The sequence below is a fragment of the Asterias amurensis genome, chromosome 22 (assembly GCF_032118995.1).
Source record: "Asterias amurensis chromosome 22, ASM3211899v1".
Classification (NCBI taxonomy): Eukaryota; Metazoa; Echinodermata; class Asteroidea; order Forcipulatida; family Asteriidae; genus Asterias; species Asterias amurensis.
In genome coordinates this window covers 1,610,613-1,625,341 of record NC_092669.1, presented here as the reverse complement: position 1 = coordinate 1,625,341, position 14,729 = coordinate 1,610,613, and the positions used below count along the sequence as shown (strand labels likewise).

Genomic DNA, 14,729 nt, shown 5'->3' with positions numbered 1-14,729 from the left:
CTTAGCTTTCGATCCAATCCGGACCTTCTTCAGAGGCATAAAACAAGTACAAACAAATACATATCCATTTTATATATATATATATATATATATATATAGATATATATAGATATTTTTTTTTTAAGATTTAGCAATTTCGGCTAAATCTGATGTAGATTTCACCAAACTCTTCTCCCAACTTAGGATTAATTTTAGGACGAGTTAAGACGAGTTAACTTCCGTATCCATAGACGTACGCATTGAACAAGGGTTACTCGTTCTAACTCGAAAGATGGACCTTTATCACGCTGTCACCATCTTGGTCATGTTCCCTGTTTCCAATTTCATTGCGCAAACAAGGCACCAGACTATTATTTCGTGCAACCTCAGTTTGGTTACAATGAGTAAGAATGGAGTGAAATCCTAGCGTTTCGTAAAATCTGCTGCAGTGTATGCCTGCAGCTCCCTCAACATCTAGACGCCTCTGTCTCCGGGGGCATACGTTTACTTTCCTTTTTACACCGCAGCGAGAGGTTTTGTACCATAACACTAACAATTCCTGGCTTGAGATGAGACTAAGGTTTTAATAACGCCGTTATGCACATGTTCCCTCTTTATGGATTATTTAACAACGAGAAAATATAGAGTCTCCATTATCTAACTTACCAATATTAATTTTATGAAAATTAATATTAAAGCGCTTTCAAAGTCATGTATTTCCCGTCCTTGATTAGTTCCAACTGTGTGGTTTCTGTTTAGCTACTATCGAATTCAGTTTCATTATCGTGCACACACGGGTTTCGTTTTCAATCAGTTTCATTTTATTAATTCTATCTAAAAGGCTTTTTTTTATAATATTATAAGACATACTTTTTACCCAATATAACTTACGGTCTTCATTGTGGCCGTGCGATATAAAGACCCTCGCCTCCGGCGCGGGCCTTTTTATCACACAGCCACGACCCTGCCTGTTTTAAACGGCAGTTTAAAAACTCGTCGCTACCCTTTTATTCCCTTAGTTATTCCTGTAGTTCGACAAGTAAATTGAAAAGTATATGGAGCATAAACAATATACAACGAGAATACTTACTATTTCATGTGTTTGTTATGAATTACAAGACCTATATCCTTTTCGACAGGGTGCGTGGTGCTGCGCTTTCGTCGTATAGACACCGAATATTAAGCCAATTTGGGGCATGGCGGACAACATGTTATGACATGACACTATGGTTTATATATCCACCCAAACCAAACAGTGCACGTCCACCATCTTTCATAAAGCCTAATGACAATGCACTCGCAGCTTCAATGAACACTCCTGCTTGACATTAAGCTCTGGTATGTTTCACTGCAGCTGCCCAAATTCACCAGTATTTTTTAATCTGAAGCGAATCTGTGCTGAATAATGGCACCATTGATGCAACCAGCAACAAAACACCTTGCCGGAATTTCCCACACAATAAAAGCTGTATCAAGAGATTTGTTCAAAGAAGTACATGAATGATACGGTTGCATGTTGTGTATCACGTCACACACGTATCGAACGCTCCTCACGTACAAGTCCAATCGCCTAACATCAGGAAACTTGTGTCAAAATGAATTAAATCAAGCTTTTTGTTTACCAATTACTTAAAGAGAGAAAATATTGAAAGTAAGCTGCAAAGTGATCTAGTTTTACAAATTCTAAAATCTCATTTACATGTAAAGTGCACGGTTAAACATTTCACAGAATTATTTTACAAAGTTCTTTGTACATGACATGTACATAGGATTATAATACGGATTATACACCATCCGCCCCAAGTGGTTTATATTGTCTACACCGCTTCACCAATGAAAAGTCAGCTAATTGTAAGGCATACAAAGTGATACTATAGTTTTGCTTAATTACCTTAAAGATGCTATGTCAGATTTTTGGCAGATTTGACCCCACAATTTTGATTTAAAATTCATAAGGTATTTTGATGGGGGTCGAGAAAGTTACAAGCTTTCATTTGAGCCATTGCTCGAAAAAGTCCGCCAATTATTAATAGCAGTGAAATAAAGTGCTCCAAATAAGTTTTTGTCAGGATCCCGACAATATATCACGTGACCCATTTTTTATGTGTTTTATAAGAAACGTTTAAAATTTTTGTCTTGGTTCCTGACCATTAAAAGTAATAGTTAAACTTTTTTTCGTTAGAGCGGGTGATACTCTTTGAAATACCATCCACTCAATTTTTTAATGTTTGGGGCCAAAAATCTGACATAGCATCTTTAACTTGCATGGTGCAGTATGTAAAATATATATATAAATTTCTGCTTATACATGGCATTTAAATATGATTAAAGAAATAGTGACTACTAAAACAAAACACCTGTAAGAATTGAACAAACTGTTGTTACGATTAATGTTATCATATCGTACATTGTATTGTCATCTCAAATTATTTAACAACAATTAAACAAACTTTCGTATCATCAGAGCACATAAATGCCTACTGATCAAAACGTTGTCAACCGCCACCGGTTCTTTTCAGATCAGAACCAACTCAAAAGAGACTGTACACATGCTGCTACCACAAACCTCACCTAAACATATTGTTTTATTTAAATCGCAGCTGTTTCATCAATTTTATGCTCGGCAGAATCTTTTTTGGTCTTCTCAAAGATGTAAACAGCATTGTCAAAATAGACAAAAACCATTTCACCTCTTTTGGCAAAAGCAATTCCCTTGATGCCACTTGACGTCACCGTATCAGCCTCGTCCTCATCAGAGACGGCGACAATGAACTTGTGTTCCTCGTCCCCGCCGGTCTGTTTACGTTGTAGAACCTGCACGTTCTTGTCGTCGGTTAGTCTGTTCAACAAGAAGAGGTTGTCATCGCGTACGGTGATCCCACCCGAGCAGAAGCTTTCTGCATCTGCCATTTTGTCGTCTACGATGTATTTGGGAGCCCCCATCGTTGCTCGGTATGGATAATGGGGCTTTCTGTCGCAACCGTACATCTCAACTTTAGACTCGGAGCTCACAAAAATATCAACCTTCATCTCTTCAGTTGTGTGAGCGAAGATGAATTTGGGTACGATGTTGATCTCTACTCGGTTAATGTACACTCCCTCGGGATCGAACATCGAGATCGCTTTCCCTTTAGAGTCAGCGGCAAATACAAACCCATTGCAGTCCACTGAGATATCGTCAAGCTTAACCTCAGCTTGCCCAACCGGCAATACTGATGCAAAAGTGCTTAATTCAGCTTTATCAGGATCAAAAATCTTAAGTTTACCCATTTTCAGTCCAAAAATAAGCTTATTTGTTGTGGAATAGGTGACGCAAAGATAATTGGCCGGTACCTGTTTATACAAGTTCACATATTTGTAATGATATTCCGAAGTAAACTGATGCATGGCGACGGAGTCTATGATAACCAATCCGCCATCTTGGATTGGTGACGGTATGACGTGAAGGATGTACTTGAATCCACTTTTGGTGTCAACACGATTGGACGAATTGGTGACAAGCTCCCCAAGTGAGACCCAGTTGTATGTGTTGTCTGAAAAAGGGGGAAGAACATGGCCTTAGCGTCACGAAATATCACCATTATGAACCTCATAATGCTCACTGGGTAATCTCTACTCCCAACCAAGTAAACACATGACAAACAAAAAATCAAAACTGCAAACAAACACCCCAGCACCGACCCCCCCCCCAAAAAAAAAAAAAAAAAAAAAAACAGACCTAACAACCTCAACACCCCAAACAAACAAACACCCCAACAAACAAACAAACCTGTAAAAATGATGTTGTGGTTCGTTCGGCTAATAAGACACACAGGCTCTGTTATGAAAAACGGAAACGAGAAAAGGTTATTTCTTGGTTATTCTCTCGCATTTTGATATCTACAAACAAAAACATTCATGATGTATCCATGGACTTAAACGTATCTACGAACCATCCCCAAAACAACTTGGCTCTGCTAACACCCATCTCCTATACACATTCACGAGGTACTCTTAGTGATGAGGCCGATCGCTCTCAACATCTGGCCCGTCATTTTGGAACAGACTTTTTACATTGAAAGCAAACATTTACATTCCAAAATTCAGTTTGTGACGTATCGTGGCCGAACGGATGAGAGCAACGGACGCAAGCTATGGTGTGTTTGGGTTCAAGTCTTTTAAGACCATGACTGTTTCGTCCTTCGGCTGGAACGTAAAGCCGTTGGTCCCGTGTGCTGTGTAACGCACGTAAAATAAGGCAGTTTACTTATAGTGGTTCGCCCCGGTGTTCCAGGTTTGATTGGCTGCATATTGCGTCACCACATCTCGTAAACCATTAATACGTACTATGATAAAATGAGTAGGTCTTGTACGTCAAGCGTAGCCCCGTGCAATCACCTTTGTGAGGTAACTACTGAACGTTAAAGCGCCTTGAGCGTCACTGGGTGACGGATTTGAATGCCAAATAAGAAGCCACTTTTATTATTACCAGTTCAAACCTGGAAATTGCGATATTAGTTTGTGTGTAATTCATTGCATCTCTTTTTTCAAATCACATTCGCGCCAAGAGCGTCATCCTGATTTACATATAGCATGTTAATATTAACGCCCATTTTTATTTTGTATTCTTCAAAACGAAACTTACAAAAAGTGACAGAAAGTGTATAAATAAAAGACTGTAATATCAATGGGGATTTATTGCAATGAATAAAAGTCTACCTTTGGTGTTGGCATCGCCTTCACTTCCTTTAACGATCATCGGTGAGCTTTCCAAATGTGTCAATTCTTAAAATGAAAATACATAAAACATAGCAACTAATTAAAAAAAAAATTACTTTTGATAAAATTCGTCAACAAGTTTTATTAATAGTCAAATATTTTGGTGTAAAAACAAAAACCCTCAATAACTATAATGATATTTATTTCATAACAAACTTTTTTTTATTTGCCGAAAGCGCTTAACCCAAGGCAACGTGTGCCTTCAAGAGAGCTGTTAATACCTGTAAGCTTTAATTCTTTACTCCGTGTGGGCGTCTCTTCATCGTCCACGAGGCAACTAAAAGTTCCCATATCACTGACGTGTTTCATGATAAAACCCCGACTTCTTGGAAAAGCTAAACAAAGTCTGATGACCAAAATGATCAACACAGTCACAAAGATGCTTGTCATTATAAAGAGGAGAGCATAGTTGCAGCTGGACTTGATTTCTTCGGCACCTGAGAAAATAAAAAACGTATTGCATTAGAGGAAACATTTTTAAAGTGATATGAAACATTAGATTGAATCAATCTTGCTGTACACATAGTTTGATTTGTTTGTGCATATAAATGAAACAGAGATTTTAAGTTAAGAATTCAATGAAGCATTGTAAGGCAATGCATGGTATAGACTGCAGGAATTGCAATCGCAAGGATGTGGGTTCGAATCATACCTACCAAGCTAACCGCTGATTTCACAATGTCTAAAACAAGTACATGTATTTTAATTTTGGTTTTTACCCATACACCGATGTGTGTTAGCACTGTATACTCAGTACTTTCCCGAGTCCTGTGAAAAAATATCACATGCATGTTACCCGGGTGGGATTCGAACCCACGACCCTTGCAATTCTAGAGCAGTGTCTTACCAACTAGACTACCGAAGATGCCCGGTAGCTAGAGGCAGTTCGAATCCTATGTTTTGGCAGCGGGTACCGCAACGATATAACATAGGATTCGAACTGCCTCTAGGACTCGGGAAAGTACTGAGTATACAGTGCTAACACACATCGGTGTATGGGTAAAAACCAAAATTAATATTCTTTATCCCCGATGCAAATTTAACACCTATTATAAGTACATGTATTGTCATGTAGCTACTGAGTCACCATTTCTTGATGTAGTGCAATTCATAATCGTAGACGTCAAACCAACGGTTGTAAGAGAGAGAAGGCTGTTGCAAGCTTGGCATTCATATATCTACGTGAGAATTCACCGAGTTCCCTTGACGGGAAGATCTAAACAAACATATGAAGCAAGCAACACTCACGTGATATTTTAACAGAAGATGATTCCCCGCCATTTTGAATGGCGCCACCAAGCGACGTGCAAATGAAATTACACGAAAAGGACTCCAATGGTAAATTGTGTAAATACAACTTCGATATCGCACTGTACGTCATTGATACATTATCGTACGTCCAATCGTTACAGGTGGAGAAACCCGTAGCATTTGTACCAATGCAGTCCTTCAGTGACCAGCTCACGTCAGGCCTAGGGTATACATTGTTCACTAAACAATCCAGTTGAAAGAAATCTTGGTCCGACTCAAGTCTGACGTCACATTGGCCTTCTGGAGTTTTGACGTCAACACAGGCCGAGATGACAGGGTATTTTGGTTTTTGGGTTGCTGTAAACAAAGATCAGAATAGACCTTTATCATGCTATCTCCATCTTGGCCATGTTCCTCGTATTATCGAATAACAATAATGAATGCTAATAACCAATTTTGCAAATAGAAACCAGACTATTTTGTTCTTCCAGTCTCAGTTTGGTAACATTGATACCAATGGGAGAAATTCAAGATGGCTGCACCACGATAAAGGTCTATTAGTTTTTAACTGCAAAAACTAAGCGTGACAGATAAAGCTTTCACACAAAAATGAACACCCAAAAGTGAAGCAGACAAAGGCCAGGTTTGGTAAGAAGTTTCAATTTGTATACCGTGCCTTTGGACCCGGGTAATTATAAGCCGTGTCTAAAATAATACTCTGCAAGAAAAAAAAATTAGTTCGAAAAGAATGTGAGCATGGTCAGGGGAAAAACTACAATCTACTACCACCTAGCGTCCTCACGTTACAAACTCTCACCTCCCCATACTACTCTCACACAGCCTTGTCTTGGATCTGTGTCTTCTTGAAACACATGACAACAATACATTTCTTCCCTTTCGTTGAACTTGTCCACCACCAGATTATTGTCACCATCTATACGGTACTCCCCACCTGCCACAACTCCGACGACATCAGGGAAAACAATCTCCATACTTTGGCCGTCTTCTGTATTTAGGCGTGACCAGTAAACGGTGACGTCATCTCGCCTTGAACTGGTTTGTGACATCACTGGACACGTGACGAGTTTAGCCTCTTCGAAATTCAAAGTTATTTTGGCGATATCCTCGACCGTGTCTGGCCATCTGTGCATTGGGAAGTTTGTACCTGTCGAGTGGGGGAAAAAAACACAACCATCAAGAATGAAATTCACTAGACATTTCATTTTATTAAAAAGTCGCAGGAGAGAATTTACCCTGTCCGGGTCAAAACTAGCCACTTCTTGGTCAATATTTAAATGAAACAAGGACTGAATGGGAGACTTTTGGGACGCTTGGTGGCAGCAGACTCACCAGGTAAAATAATTTGTTCTCGGTAATGTGCGCATGCTCAGAACTACGTGAACAGTGGAAGTTTACCTGGTAAGTCTGGTGCCACCTAGCGTTCCCATTAGAAATTCGTTACAAAGCTATCGTCTCTAACTGAAGCAATGAGAAATACAAAGTGGAAGACTTGTGTGACGTCAGCCGTGTGTGACGTCAGTTCAAGGGGTCGGTAATTCCACCAAGTAATGAACACAGACTCGTTTCGTACTTTGCGTACGTGCTCAGGTCTTCAGATTAGAGAACGGAGCTTGCAGCCGAATCCAAAGCCGAAGACGTGGTTTCGAAAAGGGCCACAGTCTGTGGAAGAATCTTCTCACCTAAGACAATTAAATCCAGGAATTCCTCCACATATTCCCCGATGGGTTCCTTGTGCGCTTTGCACCAATACCGATCTGAATCAGTCAGGTTAGCAGACTCGATGACCAAGCCGTAATTGGTCTCAGTGAACTGATAGTGTGGACTCGGAGTTATCAATGTACCGTCGGGTGGGTTGTAGTGTTGCAGGATTTTCTGTCGCTTTTTGGGGTCGCAGTTGCTCCCTTTGAACCAAACTATGTCATTGATGACGTCACCAGGAGAGAAAACTGGACATGGTAAGTGGTAGGTGTGACCTGCTTGAAGCACCCGCTCGGTACCCGATGTATGTAAGGGTCTCTCAGCACCTTCTGTCGATCAACAATAATTGATGTTTTTTTTTTAGGTTTTTACCCATACACCGATGTGTGTAGCACTGTATACTCGGTACTTTCCCGAGTCATGTGGACAAAAATCACAGGCATATTACTCGGGTGGGATTCGAACCCACGACCTTTGCAATTCTAGAGCAGTGCGACACACATCGCTCGGTGTATATCGATTTCGGGATCGATTTCACAAAACAATTAAAGTACAAAGAATTGTCATAAAACCCAGCAGGGAAGGCCACCGTCAGCACTTGATGACACAATTAAAATAATTATTGTTTTTGGCTTAACCATAGTACCTAGAGGGGGTGTCAATCAAGAGGGGTCATTTGATATGGAGGGGGAGGCAGTCAGGCAGCTAGCATCCTTTGTGTGCAAAAAAAAAGTATGTCAATATTTTTAATGGTAGAAAATTGTGAAACTTAATTGATTAAGCAAACTTATAAGCTTATTAAGTTAACTCAGGTGATACCTGGACATTTTAAAAATACTTCGATAGAAATATTTATTGTAATGAAAGTACAAAAAACATTTTCTTTTACATATTGAAAACGTTTGTCAGCATGTGCATACAACGTGTCACTGGTGCGTTGCAAGTCCCTCCTCGCGCTTGAGATGATTACTGTGCTGTCAATGTGACTACAGTGATTTGTATCAGAAATCAGTCTTCGCACTGCAATTAAGGTTTGATCAGAGAGAAGGTTCTCTATGGTTTGCTACACATCTTAAGATCACACTAGGCTCATCGAAATATAATCCCCGGGTCAACTCTGAACCCGGGGATTAAAAGTAAACCCGTGGCTGTATGTCGGGGGTCATGAAGGTGAACCGGTGGTTGTATAATTAGTTACCTTGTCTTTTCTTTCGCTCGTATAGCTTCGTCGAATTCAATTTCACGGTTCTCGAAACAGTCTTTCCCTTCCACTGCCCTTCTTCAGTTCCAGGCAAAGAGCAACTATGGCAGTGTTGACAACACATTTCGTGTATGCTGTCTGACGAGTAGCTGGATTGCGTAATTATTGTGCAACTCTCAAGAGACATGTTGCTACCCTCTCCACTGTCAAGATCGCCGAGTATTTTGTCATGACGTATGTTCTGACATGTGACGGTCAGAGGCTCTTCATCCATTGTGATGGCGAGCGTGACAGAGACAGTCAGAACACACCACTGACAAATTTTCAAAAATGCCATTATTCGGGAAAAGCGGATTTTGAACTTAGTCGAGTGGGAGGAGCACACCTCTAAAAGCTGAAAATACAAAAATACATACATTCTGAGAGTCTTTTTTTGCTTATCCACTCATTTTTTTTTTACTATACTCATAGTAAAACATAATAGTCTGGGGTCTCACACGCAAGTGAGAAGACTGGTCTTTGACTACCGAACGTGCCCATTGCCTTCAAACCGTTTAGTGGGGACAACTGCACGGATGACGCAACGTCTTCAGAGCACCATTGGATAATGGGAAAGTGTTTTTTGTGTTCAACCAAGGCAGAAGAACATTGCGATTCAGCCCCTTTTTGTAGCTATGAATGCCATTACTGCACTGGATTTTAAACAGCCAATAAAGGATGATCTCAACATTTCAACTATTACCTTTTTATGGCCAAATAGACATCGTAGATACCGGTTAAAAAAAATTTTACTCTCAAAATTTGCATTTAGTAATAAATAACTAGAGTCAAAAATGCACCCGGCCGCGCGGCTTTTTCAGCCGAGAGTCAAAATCTACTTATGAATGATAATGATTACGTAATACCCCTGTGACGTGAGCGGCGGCTAAAAATCACGACGGTCGACGGGTCAAAGACATGGCAGAGGTAAACACACACACACGTGTGCGACGATCGGGCGAGTCATCAGGAAGTGGATGATCTTGAGTCTTGGTCACATCAGCAAAAGCCAACAGGTGGTTTATTTTTGAACATTTTGTTATACATGAAGAGAAATTACATCACAAAGTTTCAGTTGTTGGTTTTTCAAAATGAAAATTTAATTTCACCTTTTTCAAAAACCCCGCTGTTGAGGTTTTAGTGGGATATCAAGGTGTAAACTTGATTGTGTGTAGGCACACTGAACATTGAACCTTCTATCCAATATTTGATGTAAACAATGTCCATGGACATGTGTACTGGTTTGACAGAAAACCATGAGTCACAGATTTATATTTAATTAAAGACAGTGGACACTATTGGTAACTGTCAAAGACCAGTCTTCTCACTTGGTGTTTCTCAACATATGCATAAAATAACAAACCTGTGAAAATTTGAGCTCAATTGGTTGTCGAAGTTGCGAGATAATAATGAAATAAAAAAACACCCTTGTCACACGAAATTATGTTCTTTCAGATGCTTGATTTTGAGACCTGAGGTCTCGAAATCAAATACATGGAGAATTACTTCTTTCTCGAAAACTACGTTACTTTAGAGGGAGCCATTTCTCACAATGTTTTATATTATAACACCCCTTGCAAGTATTCTGCCTGCTCATTGGTTTAGTGCGCGTCACATGACATGTCTTAGTTTTGCTAGACGACGGCCGTGTGATAGTGCGTCGGTTTGCCATGCGCTAGTCCGAAGACTAGCACACGGCGTGCAGTACCCAGACGTCCGTTGCGTGTACGAGGATGATAAACTAATAGTCTGTAACCACTTCGGATTGCACGACACTACATGCAACACAGTAAGTAAAAGTGTTTGCAATCTGTATTAGCGCCGTCCGTGGATTGTAGCATTCAGGTCTGTAACTTAATAATTATAGTACAGTATTTAGAAATGTTTGGGGTGTTATAAAATAAATATTGACTGCTTTTACTCGTGCAATGGTTAAAAACTATGACTCCCTCGGTGATCCCCGGAGCGTTCTATTTTCCCTCGGCTTCGCCTCGGGAAAATAGAACGCTCCGGGGATCACCTCGGGAGTCATAGTTTTAACCATAGCACTCGAAGCAGTCAATATTTGTATACTATCAACCTCTGCCCATTACTCGTTACCAAGTAAGGTTTTATGCTAATAATTATTTTGAGTAAATACCAATAGTGTCCACTGATGTAAAAAATAACTTTTCAGAATGAATTATAGGTTGTTGGATGGGCTACATTTCAATTGGGCATGTATGGGCTTTATTTTTATGTTTATTCCATAAAGTCAATCAATGGGGAACCGGAACAACATGGGATAAAATAATTTAATAGGAATAATAATAATGTTAAAAATGTACTTCATGTCATGTTAATGTTAATGTGTGACCACATCACATAGCGCTCAGTGTTCCTGAGACGGGTCACATTTTCGCGGATGTCCTTCCTGCAGTTCCCCAGCTTCAGCTGGCTCGTACCGGTATGGTACGGCACCGCGAACAACCAACGCTGGACCGGCACCTCCGGGCACTTCAAGATCCTCCAAGTCGTTTCCATCGGCCCTGAGTACTTCTTCCGAGGAGCTTAAAGATCTAGAGTCACTGGAGTACTCTACATCCTCGGACAGAACGCTGTTTTCTTCCCATTCAGTACTACTGGAGGTGTTCGACGGTGTGCAGGTTCCATAATTTAGCCACCGATGACGTTACGCGTCATGATTGAGTGGTTCGTTTTACCCCGCCTTTTTCAGAAATTTGGCTTGGAGCGTTCTGGAGAAAAACCATTTTTACCAAGTTTTAACGCGAGGTAAAAGACTCGTTGTTTTTTTTTTTTATGTTTCCTATGGACCCCAGCTATTAGAAAACTGTAATATCTATATATTTGAGATCATCCTTCCTTGGCTGTTTAATAGAAGAGCCACAATAATACTGATAGTCGAATCGATCGACCGGGGGTCATAAGGTTAGATGAATGGTATATGCGCATGTGTATACACGCACACGTATGTTACCACCTGACAAATATACACAGACACGAGGATTTGTTGTTGTAGTGAACTCTGCCAAGAGTTAATTTATTCCGTACTCTGAATTCGGTGGTAAAACGCCAATTCATAATAATATAAGGGATTTCCCTTTATTTAATTCCATCCAGTGATATCCACACTCATAAAGAAGTATACCAGTTCCCATTATAATACACTTTGCGACCAATTCGCAAAGGGTCCCAATCCCTCACTTTGCGAACGGTAAATTTCCAATCCGCAAAGGTTCCCACTTCTCGGCGATTTGCCAAAGAAGGTACCAGACTAATTACAATTATTATAATTATAAATGCACTCATTGACTGGAGAAAACTCCGGGTCAATGAGGTTCCCACTTCCAGCGAGTTGCCAAGAAGGTACCAAATTAATCTACTTCTTTATATACAATCACATCATTTTATTACCACCATATTTATCCATATCAATTCACATAAATTAATTTACCACTTCCTCACAGGCTACAATGCCTATTAGCTTCTTGTTTATAGGAACAACCTAAACTTACCGCTTTAAGTGTAAGTTGTAAGATTATCAGTCATATCAATCTGTACCACGTATTCCGTAATACCCTGACCCTTCCATTAACCCCAGGGAGGGAGGGAGGGAATTTTGCGAAACTATACAATCTATCTTAACTCCTCGGTGGCAGAATATTCAATGACGGTTCCCAGAAAGACAAGCACCCTTTCCCCAAATGCATTGCTTTGGTTGGTTGAAAAGAACAATGGAACCACGTCTGAATGCGCCCTGACAATCCCAATCGCTTATAGCCCCGACTGTGCAACCTGACTATAATTATGCATATTTCCTGGTGTTAAATCGGTTTACTGCGTTACGCATTAAACCCTATTATCAGCCATCCCAGTGCACTGCCTTTGTATGAGCAAAGAGCATGAGTGTGCACTGGGACTGAACAATAACCCAACTGGCCGCGGAACATTTGGATCACTCAGTTTTCTCATTGTCGTTTTTAATATACATACATCATTAACTATAGCAAGCCTATAAGTACAAATGGCAACAATACTGTTAAACTTATCATCATACTCACGTTGAAAACTGTGTAATGGTTGAAAACGTTTGACTTTGAAACAAAATAGCGGTATTACCGTTAGCTCAACACACCAAACAATGATGTCACCTTAACAAAAAAGGGACTTCCCCACCTTTAAGATACATAGCTGAAAAAATATTTTCAGAAAATTTTCAACTGATTTTTTAAAATGGGGCTTCAATGCATTGTTTTAAGAAAGGGTTCATGGGATTCAGTTGGGTTCAATGGGAATTTTTTTTTCCGGTGGTTTGTTTCACGAACACTTTCTGCGATTTTTTGGTATCTGTATCTTTAATGTTTTATTCATTAATCATAAACAGATATACAAATAATACGACAGATAAATTAAAAACCAGTTTGAATTGTATTTCTTTGTAAAGTGGAGTTAAAATGGCGGCTATAAACTAATACAAAAAAGTGGCGCGCAGTCCTTCCTTTAAAAAAGGGTTCATGAACTTCTCGAGATTGTAAAGAAACTTGTATGTCTGCTCGTTGAAAAAAAACCCACATAGGCGTACCCACGCACATATGCTGCACTTTGAACTTTGATAACATTGAACTGAATTATTTGCGTATTAATGGTTATTGTGCTGCCATTGTTGTGACAGAGAAACATGCGGGTAGTGTGCTTTGGCTCGTAATAAGTTGAATTAATGCAGTTCGCATATCAATGCACCCGAACAAAAGCGAAACCATATAGAGTTATATATATTGATTAGAGCGCTAACTTGCTCTGCGTTTTGAAGCCACCCTCTGGGCGCAGACATGTTTGATGTGTTTCGTGACTACGGAACGATTTTAATTTACATAGCCGCGTTTTTTTTTACGTTCGGCGTGTGCGCTTAGTTACGTACGCGACTGCCCATTCGCGTCTGTCCGCGCTACGAAAACCGTACGTTCGACTTGATTGACGTACTTAAAAAATATACGCGCCTTTTGAACATGACGCACATGACGCTCGCAGTTTGTACGCTCACGAAACCAATCTGTAGTAACTAAACCACGTATGTACTTCTCCCTGTGTTGTTATTCGAACACTGCACAACAATTCTTATGAGAATATTTGCATCCAGTGCACATATTAAAGATTAGGTTAAACAAAAACAGGCAACCCAAAAACATGCACACTGTTAACTTTATATTCATAAATGTACTTCTGCATATCTTATTTCCTTAAAGCCATTATACACTTTCGGTAAACAGTATTGTCCAAGTCCCATACTTCGTGTATCACAACTTATGTATAAAACAACAAACCTGTGAAAAATTAGGCTCAATCGGTCATCGGAGTCGGGTGAAAATAACGGGAAAACCCACTCTTGTTTCCGCGCGTTTCGCCGTGTCATGACATGTGATTAAAATAAATCCGTAATTCTCGCTAACGAGAATTTATATTGTTTTACTGTCTTCTCAAAAAGTAAAGCATTTCATTGACTAATATTTCAAGAGAAGTCTTTCACCATTACCTTCTGTAAACCCTGTAAATTATTTGTAAATCTGTGAACTTTTATTTATTTTTTCTGTACCGAAAGGGTCCAATGGCTTTAATATCTAAACACTTTCATTAAAATACCGAGAAGAAAAAAACTCGGTCGACTGCATTGAAAATTTGTAATTATTCACTTCAGAGGTTAAATGAAAATCTAGCTCTAACCAGTAACATCGGGTGTTAAATTCAATTCAGTGGACTGAGGTTGCACAGCTGTTAGTAAAACTGA

The 14,729-nt window shown here is 39.7% G+C and overlaps 1 protein-coding gene across 2 annotated transcripts; it reads right to left on the bottom strand.

The window, feature by feature from the left end:
• Positions 1-770: 770 nt before the first annotated feature.
• LOC139953992 (uncharacterized) lies at positions 771-13,095 on the bottom strand. 2 transcript variants are annotated; one of them, XM_071953616.1, is made up of 9 exons: positions 13,009-13,095; positions 8,906-9,302; positions 7,689-8,036; positions 6,806-7,153; positions 5,986-6,345; positions 4,959-5,174; positions 4,678-4,743; positions 3,749-3,796; positions 771-3,512 (listed from the first exon to the last, which is right to left on the bottom strand). In XM_071953616.1, the coding sequence occupies exons 2-9, from the start codon at positions 9,243-9,245 to the stop codon at positions 2,569-2,571; spliced, it is 2,670 nt and encodes an 889-aa protein (XP_071809717.1). In that variant the 5' UTR covers positions 9,246-9,302; positions 13,009-13,095; the 3' UTR covers positions 771-2,568. The 2 variants fall into 2 exon arrangements, with proteins under 2 accessions (XP_071809717.1, XP_071809719.1); XM_071953618.1 differs by lacking the exon at positions 5,986-6,345 and having other exon boundaries at positions 772-3,512; positions 13,009-13,094.
• Between the last annotated feature and the right edge of the window lie 1,634 nt (positions 13,096-14,729).